The sequence below is a fragment of the Salvelinus fontinalis genome, chromosome 33 (genome assembly GCF_029448725.1).
Source record: "Salvelinus fontinalis isolate EN_2023a chromosome 33, ASM2944872v1, whole genome shotgun sequence".
Lineage (NCBI taxonomy): Eukaryota > Metazoa > Chordata > Actinopteri > Salmoniformes > Salmonidae > Salvelinus > Salvelinus fontinalis.
The window spans coordinates 46,139,247-46,156,718 of NC_074697.1; the positions used below are offsets into that span (position 1 = coordinate 46,139,247).

The 17,472-nt window shown below is 41.8% G+C and overlaps 1 protein-coding gene across 1 annotated transcript; it reads right to left on the reverse strand.

The window, feature by feature from the left end:
* Positions 1-480: 480 nt before the first annotated feature.
* Positions 481-17,086, reverse strand: LOC129832387 (calmodulin-1). Its single transcript, XM_055896410.1, has 6 exons — positions 16,880-17,086; positions 6,353-6,383; positions 5,771-5,914; positions 4,351-4,457; positions 3,220-3,355; positions 481-2,660 (listed from the first exon to the last, which is right to left on the reverse strand). The coding sequence occupies exons 1-6, from the start codon at positions 16,880-16,882 to the stop codon at positions 2,632-2,634; spliced, it is 450 nt and encodes a 149-aa protein (XP_055752385.1). The 5' UTR covers positions 16,883-17,086; the 3' UTR covers positions 481-2,631.
* Between the last annotated feature and the right edge of the window lie 386 nt (positions 17,087-17,472).

A 17,472-nucleotide genomic window follows, 5' to 3' on the forward strand; every position in this document is an offset into this window, starting at 1 on the left:
AATTAATGTACCTGAGCTACTTACTGGACTATAACATAAGATAATATCACATCCTACAGGCTGCAGATATGATTTCATTGGCTGTCCCTGCCCGTCACCGCAGAAGCATGTGTGGGTCGGACTTGGGAGGCATTTGGAGTTACAGGGGTGAGATGTCATGAACCTGACTGACCCGGATTACCAGAGGCTCCTGTGGCAATCGCATGAGCCACCAAATATAGCCTGGTGCAGCCAGGGATAGCTCCTCTTACGGAGGCCCGGGTGACTTCCTCTGACAATCTCAAAGGGTGTCTTGTAAAGGATATTATGAAGACAGCAGAGAGACTGGCATCCAGGGATACACACACTAACTGAACTGAGTTCAAGTTCCATCCACACTCCAAATAAAAAAAGCTAACTTTAGCATGTAGTTAACACACAAAAAAAGTGAGAAATAAAAATTGCATACGAAGTATTACGCAGGACAAGGAGACACTCGGCGAAGTTCAGTAAATGTATTTATTCATGGCAAACATGAATATTTCACATCTTTAAATTTGTACACTACCTCCAGAAGTTTAACAGTCCTTAACCATGTGTCTTTTCCAACCTGTAGATCAAAGTTAACCAACCAGTAAAAGCTAGCCAGATAGTTTTAGTCCACAAGTTGTCTTTCACGCAACGATTCAGTACCTCTGCTATCATTCCTTTCACTCAACCCCCCCCCCAAAAAAAATGCAACCCCTAATTTATACCCGTCAAACTGATTTACTTTTTCAACTCACTGACAAAAATAAATATATTAGTGAATATATATACTCTGTTCAGCAGAACAGCAAGCGGAGCACGGATAAAAGATGTGAACACTTGACGACAACATGAGGATCTGTCAAATCCACAGCAGCAAGAGACAAATTAGTTGTTCTAGCAGCAGCAACATTGTCTTTTTTACAGAACATGTTCAAATATACGGTTTACACCAAAGTGCAAATAGGTATGTACTGTATATAGCTTATACTGTATATTCATAATATGTTCTAATTTACTAAGTGTTCTTGCAAGGTTGAGGCTTTAGAGTATTATGGCACATTTCACAGGTCATACTATATCAACAATAGGTCATGCAAAGTTTACGATACACATATATATTTGTGTGACCAAAATGTTTAATTAATTTATACGTTAAATGTTTGATAACATACATTTAAAAAGCATGACATTCATATTTGTATCAGGATATATGAAAGATAGAATATCTTCACAGCAATGCTCTCAAAGTGTGCTACCGTAATCAACATTCTGAAACTGTACATCTAAGTACTCCTATGCCATAGGTCAGTAGTGCTGGGAAATTAAAAGCCTTGTTTGAGAACGAAAGCCTGCCGAAACAATGGAAAATACAATTAAAACAAAACAACCAGTGCTTTTCTATCAGCTCCCCACAACCCCTTAGGGATGGGTGAATTCTCTCCTCAGCCTAGCACCAAAGCAACCTTTTCCACTGTAATTCTTGCACCAACTGTTAGCATTTTTACATACGTGTGTATATTACACACCGAGAGTACAAAACATTAGGGACACCTGCTCTTTCCATGATATAGACTGACCAGGTGAAAACTATGATCCCTTATTGATGTAACTTGTTAAAAGGGGAAGAGACAGGTTAAAAAATGATTTTTAAGCCTTGAGACACAGATTGTGTATGTGTGCCATTCAGAGGGTGAATGGGCAAGACAAAAGATGTAAGTGCCTTTGAAGGGGGTATGGTTGTAGGCAGGCACACCAGTTTGAGTGTCAAGAACTGCAATAGTGCTGAGATTTTCACACTCAACAGTTTCCTGTGTGCATCAACAATGGTCCAGCACACAAAGGCCAACTTGACAACTGTGGGAAGCATTGGAGTTACCATGGGCCAGCATCCCTGTGGAACGCTTTCGACACCTTGTAGAGTCCATGCCCGACGAATTGAAGCTGTTCTGAGGGCAAAAGGGCGGGCAACTAAATATTAAGAAGGTGTTCCTAATGTTCTGTACACTCAGTGTATATGTATATATATATTTATGTATATACCTAGAGTGTATAACTATATATTTATGTATATGACTCCAGTTTGTATACAATCCACAATCTCCGATGGGATCAAAACCACCTTGTGACATGAAACCATCTCAGAAGGAGTGCATGCAAGAATGCTGTTACCCAATTCAATGTTAGAAATCAGCACTGCGATTTGTGTAGGTGTGCCGTTAGCCTTAACTTGTTTTCAGGGTAGAAAAAGACTCTCGAAATAGTAAGCTTCTCTCAATGAGGAAAAGAGCCATCTCTGGCATGGGTTCCTATCCCTCGTCCGTGTTGCCCTTTCCTCAAATTTTTTTCAGCATCTGGGAGCCTCCCAAGGATCTTACTCTGGAGTAAGGGCCTCATGCCTCGTTAAAGCTTGGTCCATTAACTTCTGTTAGGGATTCATCTGCAGTTGCTCTTAAAACAGATACCCTAGAAGTACTTGGATTTTTCTTTTATTAAATTATTTTGTACAGAATCATTTTTTGAGTTTTACATTTTGGCTTGATTATTGTTTTGTTTTCTTAAAGACAGAGTGATCTTAGGAGGACAAGCAATGTACGAGAGAAATGTGTGAGAGCACAGTCTACTTCACTTGGCTGTCATCATCTGCACAAACTCTGCAAGGCAGAACAAAACAGGGAGAAAAAAATGAGAAGAAATCCACAAGAATAAAAGGGCATTCTGTTAACAATGATTATGGCACATTAATAAGACTATTGGAACAAGGTAACATGAGGAATCAAGGTCTTCAATACTATTTTAAATTCAATGAGCAGTGATTCATTAAGCATGTTATGTATAACTCCTTTTATTGCCTTTACTTTTAGCATCAAAGCAAAGAGACATAAGGCACAACTGACAGGGGCAACAGTGGAAAGATACTAACTGCAGTGAACTCACAGTAGATCTGAGAGGAAGAGCAGGAAGAGGGAGAGAAAGGAGGAAAAAGGAGGACCAGGAAGTGGAGGAGGGAAGAACGCCCGGTTTTAAGAGGATCTTTAGCCCTTACTTAGCCCTCTGGTTTTCGCAGATCGGAAGGTACCAGAGAAGTCTTGGAAATACGGTGATAGTTCGCGCCACCTTGGCTTGCAATGGGCTAAGGGGAGCTTCCACCTATCCGTTTCCTTTATATCTGCAAACACACAAAAGGGAGAGGGGGAAGGACGTTGAGCTCACCTTCATAGTTGACCTGTCCGTCTCCGTCAATGTCGGCCTCGCGGATCATCTCGTCCACCTCCTCGTCTGTGAGCTTCTCCCCGAGGTTGGTCATGACGTGCCGCAGCTCTGCCGCACTGATGTAGCCGTTCCCATCCTACAGGGAGAACAGGCTCATTCAATAGGCAACGAGAGAAGGTTCTACATACAGTACTTTGACCCGATCTCATTCTGACAGGGTTAAACAAGACTTTTCTATCGGAACGATCAGTGACATCTCCCTCTTCTGAATAGAGCCCGTGTTTATCTGGTCTGCTGGCACATGAACATGGTCCCTGGCTGCCCCATCTGTGTGACAGCTAGAGATATGCATGGCTCTGGTCCGTCTGCTCACCCAGCCCCAGCCTGGCGTGATCTCTGGATCTAGCTCTGCCAAGACTCAAGAGCCGCAAAGGGAGAGATAATAAACAGAGCAGTGGGATGCTGACACAGACTGGTGCCCTAGCAAACTGGCAATGCAGCAATTACCAAGGTCCTTCAGGACTGTTGCACAAATGTCCAACAAAAACAAGGCCTGACACAATCACACCACTCACATCCGATCCGCCAATGAGGGTGCAAAGAAACAACCGCAATACACACTAAATTTAAGTCCATACACACACACCACTCCCAAAATCACATGGCTCTGTTTAAAAGGGGTTGCATTGTTCCAGGCTGCACGAAGCAATATAAGCCCAGGCAATGAGCGCTCTCCATTAGCTTGTGACTCAGATTTCTGCACTGCAATAAGCCCCCATCCTGCATGCGGGTAACGTTATACTCCGCTCCCAACAGACAAAGCCCTCCTCTCAGCAACACAGTTAAGAAGACATAACCATGATGACAAACACTGGATTACATAACATCAGGATGGCAGAGGCACGAGCACTGGCACCGTAGTCCATCCCACTTTCAACGTCACATTCTCAGAACATGAAGTGTTAGTTTTTGTTCAATCACTTTGGTGCAATTTTCACACGTATGTGATACATTTTCACAATTCTAAGCACAAAAATCTAAAACAGATAATCAAAATGGCTCAAAACACTAAGCACATTTCCAATTGACTGAGTACAACAATCAAAAGGGGGCGGTGTGGAGCGTGCGTACCTTATCAAAGACTCTGAAGGCTTCTCTGATCTCCTCCTCGCTGTCTGTGTCCTTCATCTTCCTTGCCATCATTGTCAGGAACTCTGGGAAGTCGATTGTCCCGTTACCTAAGAACGAACAAGACAGTGTTTATTTTACGTTTGTGCACGTGCACACACACAGTTATTTTATTTCATAATAAGCCGTGTTGAAATCTTGTCGGTACATTCTGGAATGCGCCCAAAGACAGATATCATCTTTGCATCTGTGAGTACACGGGCAGCACCATTGAGGCAATCTCCATTTCTAAGTAGTCCATTTTCTTCTTCTTCCATTAAGTCTATGAGTTGGCAAACAAACAAAGGTTGCAAACTACCGCCTAGGTGTGTTGTTTGAACAGATATAAAGCCAAGGTGGCTGATTTACTGCCACCTACAGTTATGGAATGTTTGCTCATGAGTATAATTTAATTGGCTGATACCTCCTGATGGAATCATGTGATCCTTCCATAACCCATATGGAATTCCCACCCAGTTGACTACTTAAAAAATGGTGGAAGCCCTCAATGGCAAGAGAGCAATAGTAATGGCGTCTTTTTGTAGGCATTAACTCTGCCAATGGATCGATGGCTTTTTGGATAAACGCCATAAATAAGGTCTGTGGTAAACACATGCTTAGGGCTCCCGAGTGGCGCAACGGTCTAAGGCTCTGCATCTCAGTGCAAGAGGCATCACTACAGTCCCCGGTTCGAATCCAGGCTGAAATCAGATCCGGTCGTGATTGGGAGTGCCATAGGATTTGGCCGGAGCAGGCCGTCATTGTAAATAAGACATTGTTCTTACCGGACTTGTCTGGTAAAAAAAAAAAAAAAGGTTTACCTTTAATGCTTAGAAGATCTTATACGTTTTGTTCTATGAGAATCATCATCAGCTAACGTCACTTTTTGTGAATTTGGAAGCATTTATGTAATCAAAAACAAGCACATACAGGCTTCATAATTTTTACAGTCATGTTAACTGACTGATGAAAACGTATAAGATCCCCTAAGTTTGTATTAACCTCAGACCTTATTATCTGCATTTATCCCAAAACCCCATTCATTTCCACCATAAGAATGGCTGAACGAACCAAAAGGTAAGTCATTTCTAGTTTTTGGCTCTAGTCCGCCAACTCGATGGGTGAGCCGCTGTTGTGGTTGGAAACGATAGATATTTGAAATGTGATCCACCATGAAACCAGAGCCATGGTGCCATCCAGGTGGGGCAGCAGGTAGCCTAGCGGTTAAGGGCCAGTAATTATGCAGTGTGTATGTCACCATTCATCCACTATGTGAAAGGGGTCAGCCTCGTTAGGTTCTGACCATACTTGTGCGTGCGTGTCAGCACGTCAGTGTGTGTGTGTGTGTGTGTGTGTGTCATTGCATACATCTCTCGAATCTTACCATCGGCATCCACCTCGTTGATCATGTCCTGTAGCTCTGCCTCAGTAGGGTTCTGTCCCAGAGAGCGCATGACAGTGCCCAGCTCCTTGGTGGTGATGGTGCCATCGCCGTCTTTGTCGAACAGTGAGAAGGCCTCCTTGAACTCTGATTAAGCAAACAGGGAACAGTGTGTGATTGGTGGAAATGCCTACATTGGCTACGTCAACAGTCTACATGGTCTTCCTATCCTTGTCTCCTTTCCTTCATCTGCACTGATGTCAGAGAACTGGACAGCTAAGAGCAAATTCCCTGGATGCGTTCAACATACTGATTTCACCCAATTCTTTAGATCTGTGCAGATGAAGAAAACAAAAAAAAACTCTTACAACTACTAAGAATGGTTGGTACAAGATTAGCAGCAGCTGTATAAACTAACAGGCAGAGTAGCCTAAATGGTGGCCACTACCATGAGGATCCATGACTCTAAGCAGCCACACTATCTGCCAACCGACAGGAACTCAAATCACTTCTCCTAACTGGGATTGGATTGAAGAGCTTTGAACGGACAGAACCTCACTGTTCAGGGTTAGGGATAGTACTCACCAGCAATCTGCTCCTCGGTCAGTTGGTCAGCCTGTGAAGACGAGAGGAAGCATGAGTGAGAGTTGTCCACGGCCCCAAACATATTATAGCCCGAGGTCAAATTAAGCCACAATCACCTAATGGCTGCTCTTTTACTCCTGTGTGTAACCATACCTGCGCCACTGGATTCACATGAGACCAGATGAGATGAGTGATACTTTCACCCCTATAACCTCAGTGCTCACAGCAGTAGCATAACGTTGTTCCTACACACGTTTACATGCACACCGTTATCCCATTATTATTCGGGATACTCAAGTATTCTGTTTTTGAGTTGACGCATACAGTACCATTTAATAGTCTGGACACACCGACTCAATCAAGGGTTTTTCTTTATTTTTTACTATTTTCTGCACTAGAATAATAGTGAAAACATCAAAACTATGAAATAATACATATGGAATCAGCACTCCATCACTCTCCTTCTTGGTCAAATAGCCTTTACACAGCCTGGAGGTTGGGTCATTGTCCTGTTGAAAAACAAATGACAGTGGGACTAAGCGCAAACCAGATGGGATGGCGTATTGTTGCAGATGCTGTGGTAGCCATGCTGGTTAAGTGTGCCTTGAATTCTAAATAAATCCCAACAGTGTCACCAGCAAAGCACACCCACACCATCACACCTCCATGTTTCACAGTGGGCACCACACACCATCACACCTCCATGCTTCACGGTGGGCACCACACACTCGGAGATCATCCGTTCACCTACTCTGCATCTCAAAAGGACTCAACTTTGGATAGATTCCCACAGGTCAAAATGTCCATTGCTCGGGTTTCTAAGCCCAAGCAAGTCTCTTCTTATTGGTGTCCTTTAGTAGTGGTTTCTTTGCAGCAATTCACCCAGGCCTGATTCCCACAGTCTCCTCTGAACTGTTGAGATGTGTCTGTTACTTGAACTCTGACGCATTTTTTTGGTCTGCAATTTCTGAGGCTGGTAACTGTAATGAACTTATCCTCTGCAGCAGAGGTAACGCTGGGTATTCCTTTCGTGTGGCGGTCCCCATTGGAGCCAGTTTCATCATAGCGCTTGGTTTTTGTGACTGCTCTTGAAAAAAACGTTCAAAGTTCTTGAAATTTTCCAAATTGACTGACCTTCATGTCTAAGAGTAATGATGTACCGTTGTTTCTCTTTGCTTATTTGAGCTGTTCTTGCCATAATATGTACTTGTTTTTTACCAAATAGGGCTATATACCAGCAGATAGCCCTATACCTTGGTCACAACACAACTGATTGGCTCAAACACATTAACGAAAGGAATTCCACAAATTAACTTTTAACAAGGCACAGGTTAATTGAAATGCGTTCCAGGTGACTACCTCATGAAGCTGATTGAGAGAATGCCAAGAGTGTGCAAAGCTATCATCAAGGCGAAGGGTGGCTACTTTGAATAATCTCAAATATGTGTTGATTTGTTTAACACTTTTTGGGTTACTACATCATTCCATGAGTTTTTTGATAGTTTTGATGTCTTTACAATTTTTTTTTTTACATTGTAGAATAATAGTGAAAAGAGAAACCTCTGGAATGAGTAGGTGTGTCCAAACTTTTGGCTGGTACTGTATAAACATATGATTTACAATAACCGGAAAAAGCTTGTATCCTGGTTGAGAAATATGCTGATGTTAAGACAGGATCCTGTGCCATGTAAAACATCTTATCCCGTTTACTGTTGTTTTTCGCAGTTTGCGCATGCTCAGTTCCAAATATCATGGGTGTTGAGTGATGTTGTCATCTGTCTGTCAAACAAATCACTTCAAAAAAGTAAGCTCCCCACAGTTAGATCCACCATAATTAATTTTGCTGATATTCCGTACTTTCACCCCTAAGTTTCTGCTTATAATTTGACATTTGGCAGGCCATTTGTTTGTCAACTGTAGTTAGGCTGTGACAGAGAAGCTGCATGTATCTAGACTAAATACAGTAGTGCTTACCAGAATAATGTCTTACATAGATAGAATGAATGCATTAGTAATCTAGTAACACCAATAAAGTTGTCTGTTTTGGTTTAGGCACCGGGGGGGGGGGACGCAATAACTCCAAAACAGTGGAAAGATTGGTCCTGTGCAAAATGTAATCAGTTTGATCGATTCTAAGGAAATTAAACGTTGAGAAAACAATGAATGTCTTCAGTTGCATATTTTATGTGGTTGAAATACTGTGTGCTTGCATAACAGCGTCAAAGATAACACGTCTCAAGAGATGCTAAAAGAAAGAAATCCAATTTCTCCGGTCCTGTTCCCGAGTCAAAATTAACATTGTGTATACATTTTACTGCAAGAAATCGATAATTCTGCAGGAGTTAAGTTAAGGACTGGCCACTTTTTTTCAATTTTCACCTAAAATGACATACCCAAATCTAACTGCCTGTAACTCAGGCCCTGAAGCAAGGATATGCATATTATTGGTACCATTTGAAAGGAAACACTTTGAAGTTTGTCGAAATGTGAAAGGAATGTAGGAGTATAACACATTAGATCTGGTAAAAGATAATACAAAGAAAAATACCAACCGTTCTTTTTTATTTATTTGGAACAATCATCTTTGAAATGCAAGAGAAAGGTCATAATGTATTATTCCAGCCCAGGTGCAATTTAGATTTTAGCCACTAAAGGCAGTAGTATATGTGCAACGTTTTAAACTGATCCAATGAACCATTGCATTTCTGTTCAAAATGTTGTATCAAGACTGCCCAAATGTGCCTAATTTGTTTATTAATAACTTTGTTCAACTGTGCGCTCTCTTCAAACAATAAAATTTTATTATTTCACTGTAATAGCTACTGTAAATTGGACAGCGCAGTTAGATTAACAAGAATAAGCTTTTTGCCAAAATCAGAAATGTCTATATCCTGGGAAATGTTCTTGTTACTTACAACCTCATGCTAATCGCATTAGCCTACGTTAGCTCAACCGTCCCGCAGGGAACCCACCAATCCTGAAGTTAATACAGTGCCTTCAGAAAGTATTCAGACCCCTTGACTTTTTCCACATTTTGTTACAGCCTTATTCTCAAATGAATTAAATAGCTTAAATTGCCCCCTGCATCAACGTACACACAATACCCCATAATGACTAAGCAAAAACAGGTTAAGACATTTTCGAACATTAAAAATATTGGGGTGGCAGGTAGCCTAATTGTTAGAGCATTGGACTAGTAACCGAAAGGTTGCAAGATCGAATCCCCGAGCAGACAAGGTCAAAATCTATTGTTCTGCCCCTGAACAAGGCAGTTAACCCACTGTTCCTAGGCCGTCATTGAAAATAAGAATTTGTTCTTAACTTCACTAGGGTAGGGGGCAGCATTCAGAATTTTGGATGAAAAGCGTGCCCAAATTAAACTGCCTGCTACTCAGCCATAAAAGCTAGAATATGCATATTATTAGTAAATTTGGATAGAAAACACTGAAGTTTCTAAAACTGTTTGAATGATGTGAGTATAACAGAACTCATATGGCAGGCAAAAACCTGAGAAAAAAATCCAACCAGGAAGTGGGAAATCTGAGGTTTGTAGTTTTTCAAGTCATTGCCTATCAAATATACAGTGTCTATGGGGTCATATTGCACTTCCTAAGACTTCCACTAGATGTCAACAGTCTTTAGAACCTTGTTTGACGCTTCCACTGTGAAGGATGGGGGAATGGGAGCTGAATGAGTCAGAGGTCTGCCAGTGGCATGAGCTGACCACGCTCGTTCACGTGAGAGTTAGCTTGCACTCCATTGCATTTCTACAAACAAAGGAATTCTCCGGTTGGAATATTATTGAAGATTTATGATAAAAACATCCTAAAGATTGATTCTATACTTCGTTTGACATGTTTCTACGAACTGTAATATGACTGTCTGAACTTTCGCCTGGACTTGCCCGCGCCTCGTGAGTTTGGATTGTGTACTAAACGCGCAAACAAAAAGGAGGTATTTGGACATAAATGATGGACTTTATCGAACAAATCAAACATTTATTGTGGAACTGGGATTCCTGGGAGTGCATTCTGATGAAGATCAAAGTGAATATTTGTTATGCTATTTCTGACTTCTGTTGACTCCACAACATGGCGGATGTCTGTATGGCTTGGTTTTGTGTGAGCGCTGTACTCAGATTATTGCATGGTGTGCTTTTTCCGTAAAGCTTTTTTGAAATCTGACACAGCGGTTGCATTAAGGAGAAGTGGATCTATAATACCATGCATAACAGTCGTATCTTTTATCAATGTTTATTAATGAGTATTTCTGTAAATTGATGTGGCTCTCTGCAAAATAGCCGGATGTTTTGGAAGCAAAACATTACTGAACATAATGCGCCAATGTAAACAGATTTTTTAAACTTTATCGAACAAAAACATACATGTATTGTGTAACATGAAGTCCTATCCTATGAGTGTCATTGATGAAGATCATCAAAGGTTAGTGAATTTTATCTCCATTTCTGCTTTTTGTGACTCCTCTCTTTGGTTGGAAAAATTGCTGTGTTTTTCTGTGACTAGGTGTTGACCTAACATAATCGCATGGTATCGTCGTAAAGCCTTTTTGAAATCGGACACTGTGGTGGGATTAACAACAAGTTTCTTTAAAATGGTGTATAATACTTGTATGTTTGAGGAATTTTAATTATGAGATTTGTTTGAATTTGGCGCCCTGCACTTTCACTGGCTGTTGTCATATTGATCCCGTTAACGGGATTTCAGCCGTAAGAAGTTAATTATAATTATGACTAATTATGACAAATGTGGAGCAATGTAATAAAGGAATTACTTTTCAAATTAGTTACGTTATGTTGGCTGACAGTTTCTTAGCTACGCTAGTCTTACGAACCGCATAGCTTTACAGCAGTATGTACCGGTATGTTAGCTAGTTAACTAACGTTAGTTGGCTACTAATACATCAAACTTGCCAAGCAGTATATTAACTAACTACCCAACGTTTGACTTGATTATTCACATCATTCTTAGCTAAGTGAAATTGTCGTTGTGCGTTTCAATGGACATTGTTCATTCTAGCCATCTACTCCGATTTTAGAGCACTGCTGAATTTACGAACGCTCAACACCCGTTGAATATGGCCAGTGTCAATAAAAAAAATTTTTTTTTTTTTTTAATTGTTGCCAGCAGCACAGTTAGTCACTAACGCTCTGCTAGGGTGAGTAAAATAGTCAGAGTAAGGTGTTCTCTCATTTGTATCTGGAAGTAGATCGCTTGGGTGATTGACTGCCGCTGAACGCTCGCATCAACCCTACCCTTCGGCCAGAGCGTCCAGTGTGCGCTCTGAACGCTCCAAGAGCGAAACACGAACGGACAATCTGACAACGCTTTGGATTTATGAACACCCAGAGCGCACTCTGGCACTCCAGATTGAATTTACGAACACCCGAAATCTTAAAATGTTCAGCTAACAAACTAGCAAGATGTTGCATAGCAACAGCATCAACTTCCGGTAGACACACAGCTCTAGCACGCTCAACTGAAATGACACTGTTTGTTTACAGTATACTAAAATGAACTAATAGTATGTAGTATATGCTCATTAAGCATGTAGTATGGGTATTTGAACACAGCTTTCGTGGTTCCAATCTTCTTTCATATTTTGGTACCCTTTCCCAGATCTGTGCCTCGACACAATCCTGTCTCGGAGCTCTACGGACAATTCCTTTGACCCCATGGCTTGGTCTTTGCTCTTACATGCACCGTCTAATGTGTGGCCTTATATAGACAGGCGTGTGCCTTTCCAAATCATGTCCAATCAAATTTGCCACAGGTGGACTCCAATCAAGTTGTAGAAACATCACAAGGATGATCAATGGAAACAGGATGCACCGGAGCTCAATTTTGAGTCTCACAGCAAAAGGGTCTGAATACTTACACTACCGTTCAGTTTGGGGTCACTTAATGTCCTTGTTTTCCATGAAAACATACATGAAATTAGTTGCAAAATTAATATGAAATAGTCAAGACGTTGACAAGGTTAAAAATAATGATTTTTAATTGAAATAGTAATTGTGTCCTTCAAATGTAGCTTTCGTCAAAGAATCCTCCATGTGCAGCAACTACAGCCTTGCAGAACTTTGGCATTCTAGTTGTCAATTTGTTGAGGTAATCTGAAGAGATTTCACCCCATGCTTCCTGAAGCACCTCCCACAAGTTGGATTGGCTTGATGGGCACTTATTACGTACCATACAGTCAAGCTGCTCCCACAACAGCTCAATAGGGTTAGGATCCAGTGAATATGCTGGCCACTCCATTATGACCGAATACCAGCTGACTGCTTCCTCCCTAAATAGTTCTTGCATAGTTTGGCGCTGTGCTTTGGGTCATTGTCCTGTTGGAGGAAATTAGCTCCAATTAAGCGCTGTCCACAGGGTATGGCATGGCAATGCAAAATGGAGTGATAGGGATCTTGAAGGCTTTTACCCTGTACAAATCTCCCACTTTACCAACACCAAAGCACCCCCAGACCATCACATTGCCTCCACCATGGTTGACAGATGGCGTCAAGCACTCCTCCAGCATCTTTTCATTTTTTCTGCATCTCACAAATGTTCTTCTTTGTGATCCAAACACCTCAAACTTAGTAAAAAAGTTATGGACAGACAAATCTATCTTCCTCTGTCCAGTGTCTGTGTTTTTTTGCCCATCTTAATATTTTATTTTTATTGGCCGGTCTGAGATATGGCTTTTTCTTTGCAACTCTACCTAGAAGGCCAGCATCCCGGAGTCGCCTCGTCACTGTTGACATTGAGACTGGTGTTTTGCAGGTACTATTTAATGAAGCTGCCTGTTGAGGACTTGAGGCGTCGGTTTCTCAAACTAGACACGCAACTGTACTTGTCCTCTTGCTCAGTTGTGCACCGGGGCCTCCCACTTTTTTATTTTCTGGTTAGGGCCAGTTTGCGCTGTTCTGTGAAGGGAGTAGTACACAGCATTGTACGAGATCTTCAGTTTCTTGGCAATTTCTCACATGGAATATCCTTCATTTTTCAGAACAAGAATAGACTAACGAGTTTCAGAAGAAAGGTCTTTTGTTTCTGGCCATTTTGAGCCTGTAATTGAACCCACAAATGCTGATGCTCCAGATACTCAACTATTCTAAAGAAGGCCAGTTTCATTGCTTCTTTAAGTCAGAACAACAGTTTTCAGCTGTTTTAACAAAATTGCAAAAGGGTTTTCTAATGATCAATTAGCCTTTTAAATTGATAAACTTGGATTAGTTAACACAACATGCCATTGGAACACAGGAGTGATGGTTGCTGATAATGGGCCTCTGTACGCCTATGTAGATACTCCATTAAACAAAAAAAAGTAGCTGTCATTTCCAGCTACAAGTCATTTCCAACAATGTATACACTTTATTTCTGATCAATTTGGATGTTATTTTAACGAACTAAAAAAATTGGTTCTTTCAAAAAAAAGGACATTTCTAAGTGACCCCAAACCTTTGAACGGTAGTGTATGTAAATAAGCTAGTTCTGTTTTTATTTTCAATACATTTGCAAAAATGTCTAAAAACCTGTTTTCGCCTCGTCATTATGGGGTAGTATGTGTAGATTGAGGGGAAACAATTAATTCAATCCATTTCAGAATAAGGCAACAAAATGTGGAAAAAGTCAAGGGGGTCTGAATACTTTCCGAACACACTTTATTATATTAAGCTACATGTGAAAAGTTATAGGCCTACAATCAGTGTCCATATTTCTGTTAGTATTCCATTTAACCCATATGAATATTCTGTTAAGTCATGGATACAGGGATACTCGTGAGTGGGATATCAACAGGTGCATCTAAACAGCTTATCCCAAATAAGACCTTAAGCAGAATATGAGCTACTATCTGGAATTCTGTGCGCATGTAAACGTGGTCACTAATTTCATGCCAGTTAGCGGTTTCCCGCCAATTAGATCTGTATCTAGTACATGACATTTCAAATCTAATCCGGGTTTATTAGTCTCATACACAGATTTGCAGGTGCATGGAAATGCTTGTGTTTCTAGCTACAACGGTGCAGTAATACCTAGCAAAAAATAAATACACATAATCCATTAAAATAAAGAAATATCAGAACGAGCGACGTCAGAGACCATCAGTTGAGGACGAGGTCTTATCAGGCCTGTCTGAGTTAGTCAACCAGCACATTTCAGGCTGAGGCAGTGTGATGAGGGTTGGGTATAAATACACCTCAGTACGCCTGCTATAATTAGAGCGGCACGAACAGGGTGGCCAATGTAGCACACTGACTATTACCACCTCTGTTACTTTTTGTGGGTCTTCGTTATCATACATATATAATTAATTGCTTGAGAGTGAAAGTGTACATACCAGTCAAAGTGTGCGCGACCCCCCCCCCCCCAAAAAAAAACAAAGGAACACGTTAGTGTGCACGTAGCCGACAGAAAGGGGCGCACAGACTTATCAACACATGTTCATTACAAGTAAAGGAAAATTCCACCCCAAAACAATATTTTTGAACATTAGTACATTGTTCACAAAGTCTCAAAATGTCTTGCTTGTCAGCACACAAGTTAAGATATGCAACTTTCATCCCGAGTGACTCAGTCTAAGGCACTGCATCGCAGTGCTTGAGGCATCACTACAGGCCCGGGTTTGATCCCAGGCTGTGTCACAGCCGGCCATGACCAGGAGACCCATAAGGCGCACAATCGGCCCAGCATCGTCCGGGTTAAGGGAGGGTTTGGCCAGCCGGGATTTCCTTGTCCCATCACGCTCTAGTGCCTCCTTGTGCCGGGCGCCTTCAAGCTGACTTCGGTCGCCAGCAGGACGGTGTTTCCTCCGACACATTGGTGCTTCTGGCCTCCGGGTTAAGCGAGCAGTGTGTCAAGAAGCAGTGGGGCTTGGCAGGGACGCGTTTCAGAGAACACATGGCTTTCAACCGTCGCCTCTCCCGAGTCCGTAGGGGAGTTGCAGCAATAAGATTAGACTAACTGCCAATTGGATATCACGAAAAGGGGTAAAAGTAAAACAAAAAACATATGATTCTGCGTTTTGGACATGTTCATTACAGTTAAAGAATTTAGCCTAGGACATGTGCTTTGCTCTATCTCAGTGAGTCATCAGAATGGGAGGGGGAAGGAAAGGGCAGCAAGCAGACTGCAGCCCATTCTATCCACGCAGAGGGTGGAGGAATCAAGCAGTGGTTGAGGAGCATTTACAAGGCAGTGTCAAGCACCAAATGGTTCAGAAAAACAGTGTTGCATTTGAGCAGTATTGAGATCCCATGTACTATACTTTGCCATTACGTACAGTCCTGGTTAAAGGCTGTTCATTCCATATTCACTGTGGTGGTAAAGTGGTGCTGCCTCAATTTTTGGGGCAGATGGCAAGATATTCAGATTTGCAATTGTGTCTTATCCTTTGGTGCAAAACAAACCCACCATGAATAATAGACTTACTTTCGTCCCGCAAAATAGCACTTATGAGGGATAAAGCAGAGCATACGAGGACAAGCCTTCGTTTGTCACAAGGTCTTTCAGAGTCTCTTTCCCATTTTTGCAGAAGCATGCACTGCGGATCCCGTGCCAGCATACTGCACCAACCATGATGTGGTTCAATGCAGAAGGGAGGAATGCGTGTGGTAGAGGGGCGAGAAAGGAGGGGTGGCAACGAAGATCATTCACGAACAGCAGACTGCGGATCAACGTGGTGGTGCAATACGCAACACCATGACGAAAGACTCAAATATCGCGTCGCTATTGCCATCTCAATTTACGCAATAAAACGATGCACAACAAGTATTACTAGCTATATCATATTGCCAGCTAGCTATGTAATTGGAAACATGACACTACACAGGTTCGCTTGTTGCGCACAAGCTATCAGCTGCCTTGGGACAGTACAATCTTGGCATTGTTCATTGCAAAATACAAATGAACTGGCTCATGTCTATACAGCTGATGTTTCTAATGAAAACAATTATTTAGATGGCTAGCTAAACAGCCAACTAATACTATCGATTAAGTTAATTCAATTAGCAGTGTGTTTGGGTTTTATTACATCAAACAGCGCTTATGCTTCTGTCTTAACCACCACGCCCACTCACCATTAGTACCCCCCCCAACCCCGATAAGCGAAACCAATGACCTTAGTTAGGTACCAGTATGTAAAATTAGCCATGGCTAACGTTAATCAGATAGTCATGCCTCATACGTTTTGCCTTGGCAAGGAATACGTGACCACAATCACACATGTTCTTATTGTCTCCTCTGAGTCCGTATGAGCTTGTCCAGCTGCAAGTTATTGCATTCCAACGTCGAGCCAACAGCCCGGTCAGGTGGTAATATCAACAGTTGAGCTGCCAGCCCGACAAACTTTTTCAGTCACACCTTATTTAGCTAGCTAGTTTACGGATAGCAAGCTAGTTATAACTATAGGCGTTGCTCGAACCCAATACGAATTCCTGTTAGCGAGATAGCATACGCTTGGCTTTGTCTGTGGATTGAATGAGTGTAGGAAGCTAGCTAGCAAAACGGTGGCTATACTCACCATTTTATTATGTTAGGTCTTCGCACTTCGAAAATATGAATGACTAAATAGTCAATGTCCCCCTCGTGGCTGGCAAACCAACTGTAGCCAACGTATGTATCGTTGTTTAGTGCTGAAAAACAATTCGCTCGAGGTATACAGTCCCTTCACTGCGAAGTTGCCCGGAAACACTAGGGACCACGTCACTGCCGATGTGGCCTCATTTGCACTATATCGCTCCGCGGGAAAAAAAAGAAAAAAAAACTATATCGCTCCGCGAAGTGACATCTTTCACCCCCCTCCAACGAACCGGCCAATCTTAAAACTGCACACCACAAATGCGTCAGAATATAATAATGTATTCACCTTATATTGACCACTGCACCCACTGAAATTGCCTAGCAGGTCCCCTGTTACTCATCAAAAAATAAAGTAATTGTACTATTTGCACGAATCGCGCAGAGATACTGCAGGATTCTGTTTGATGAGAAGCAGACGCACCCATTATTTCAGTCTATCGAAGCGGTGAACAGACAATATTTGAAATGGATATATACATTGTCAATTTGATAGCTGTTATTTTTGATCAAGTATGACCACAGTGGTGTAATGAC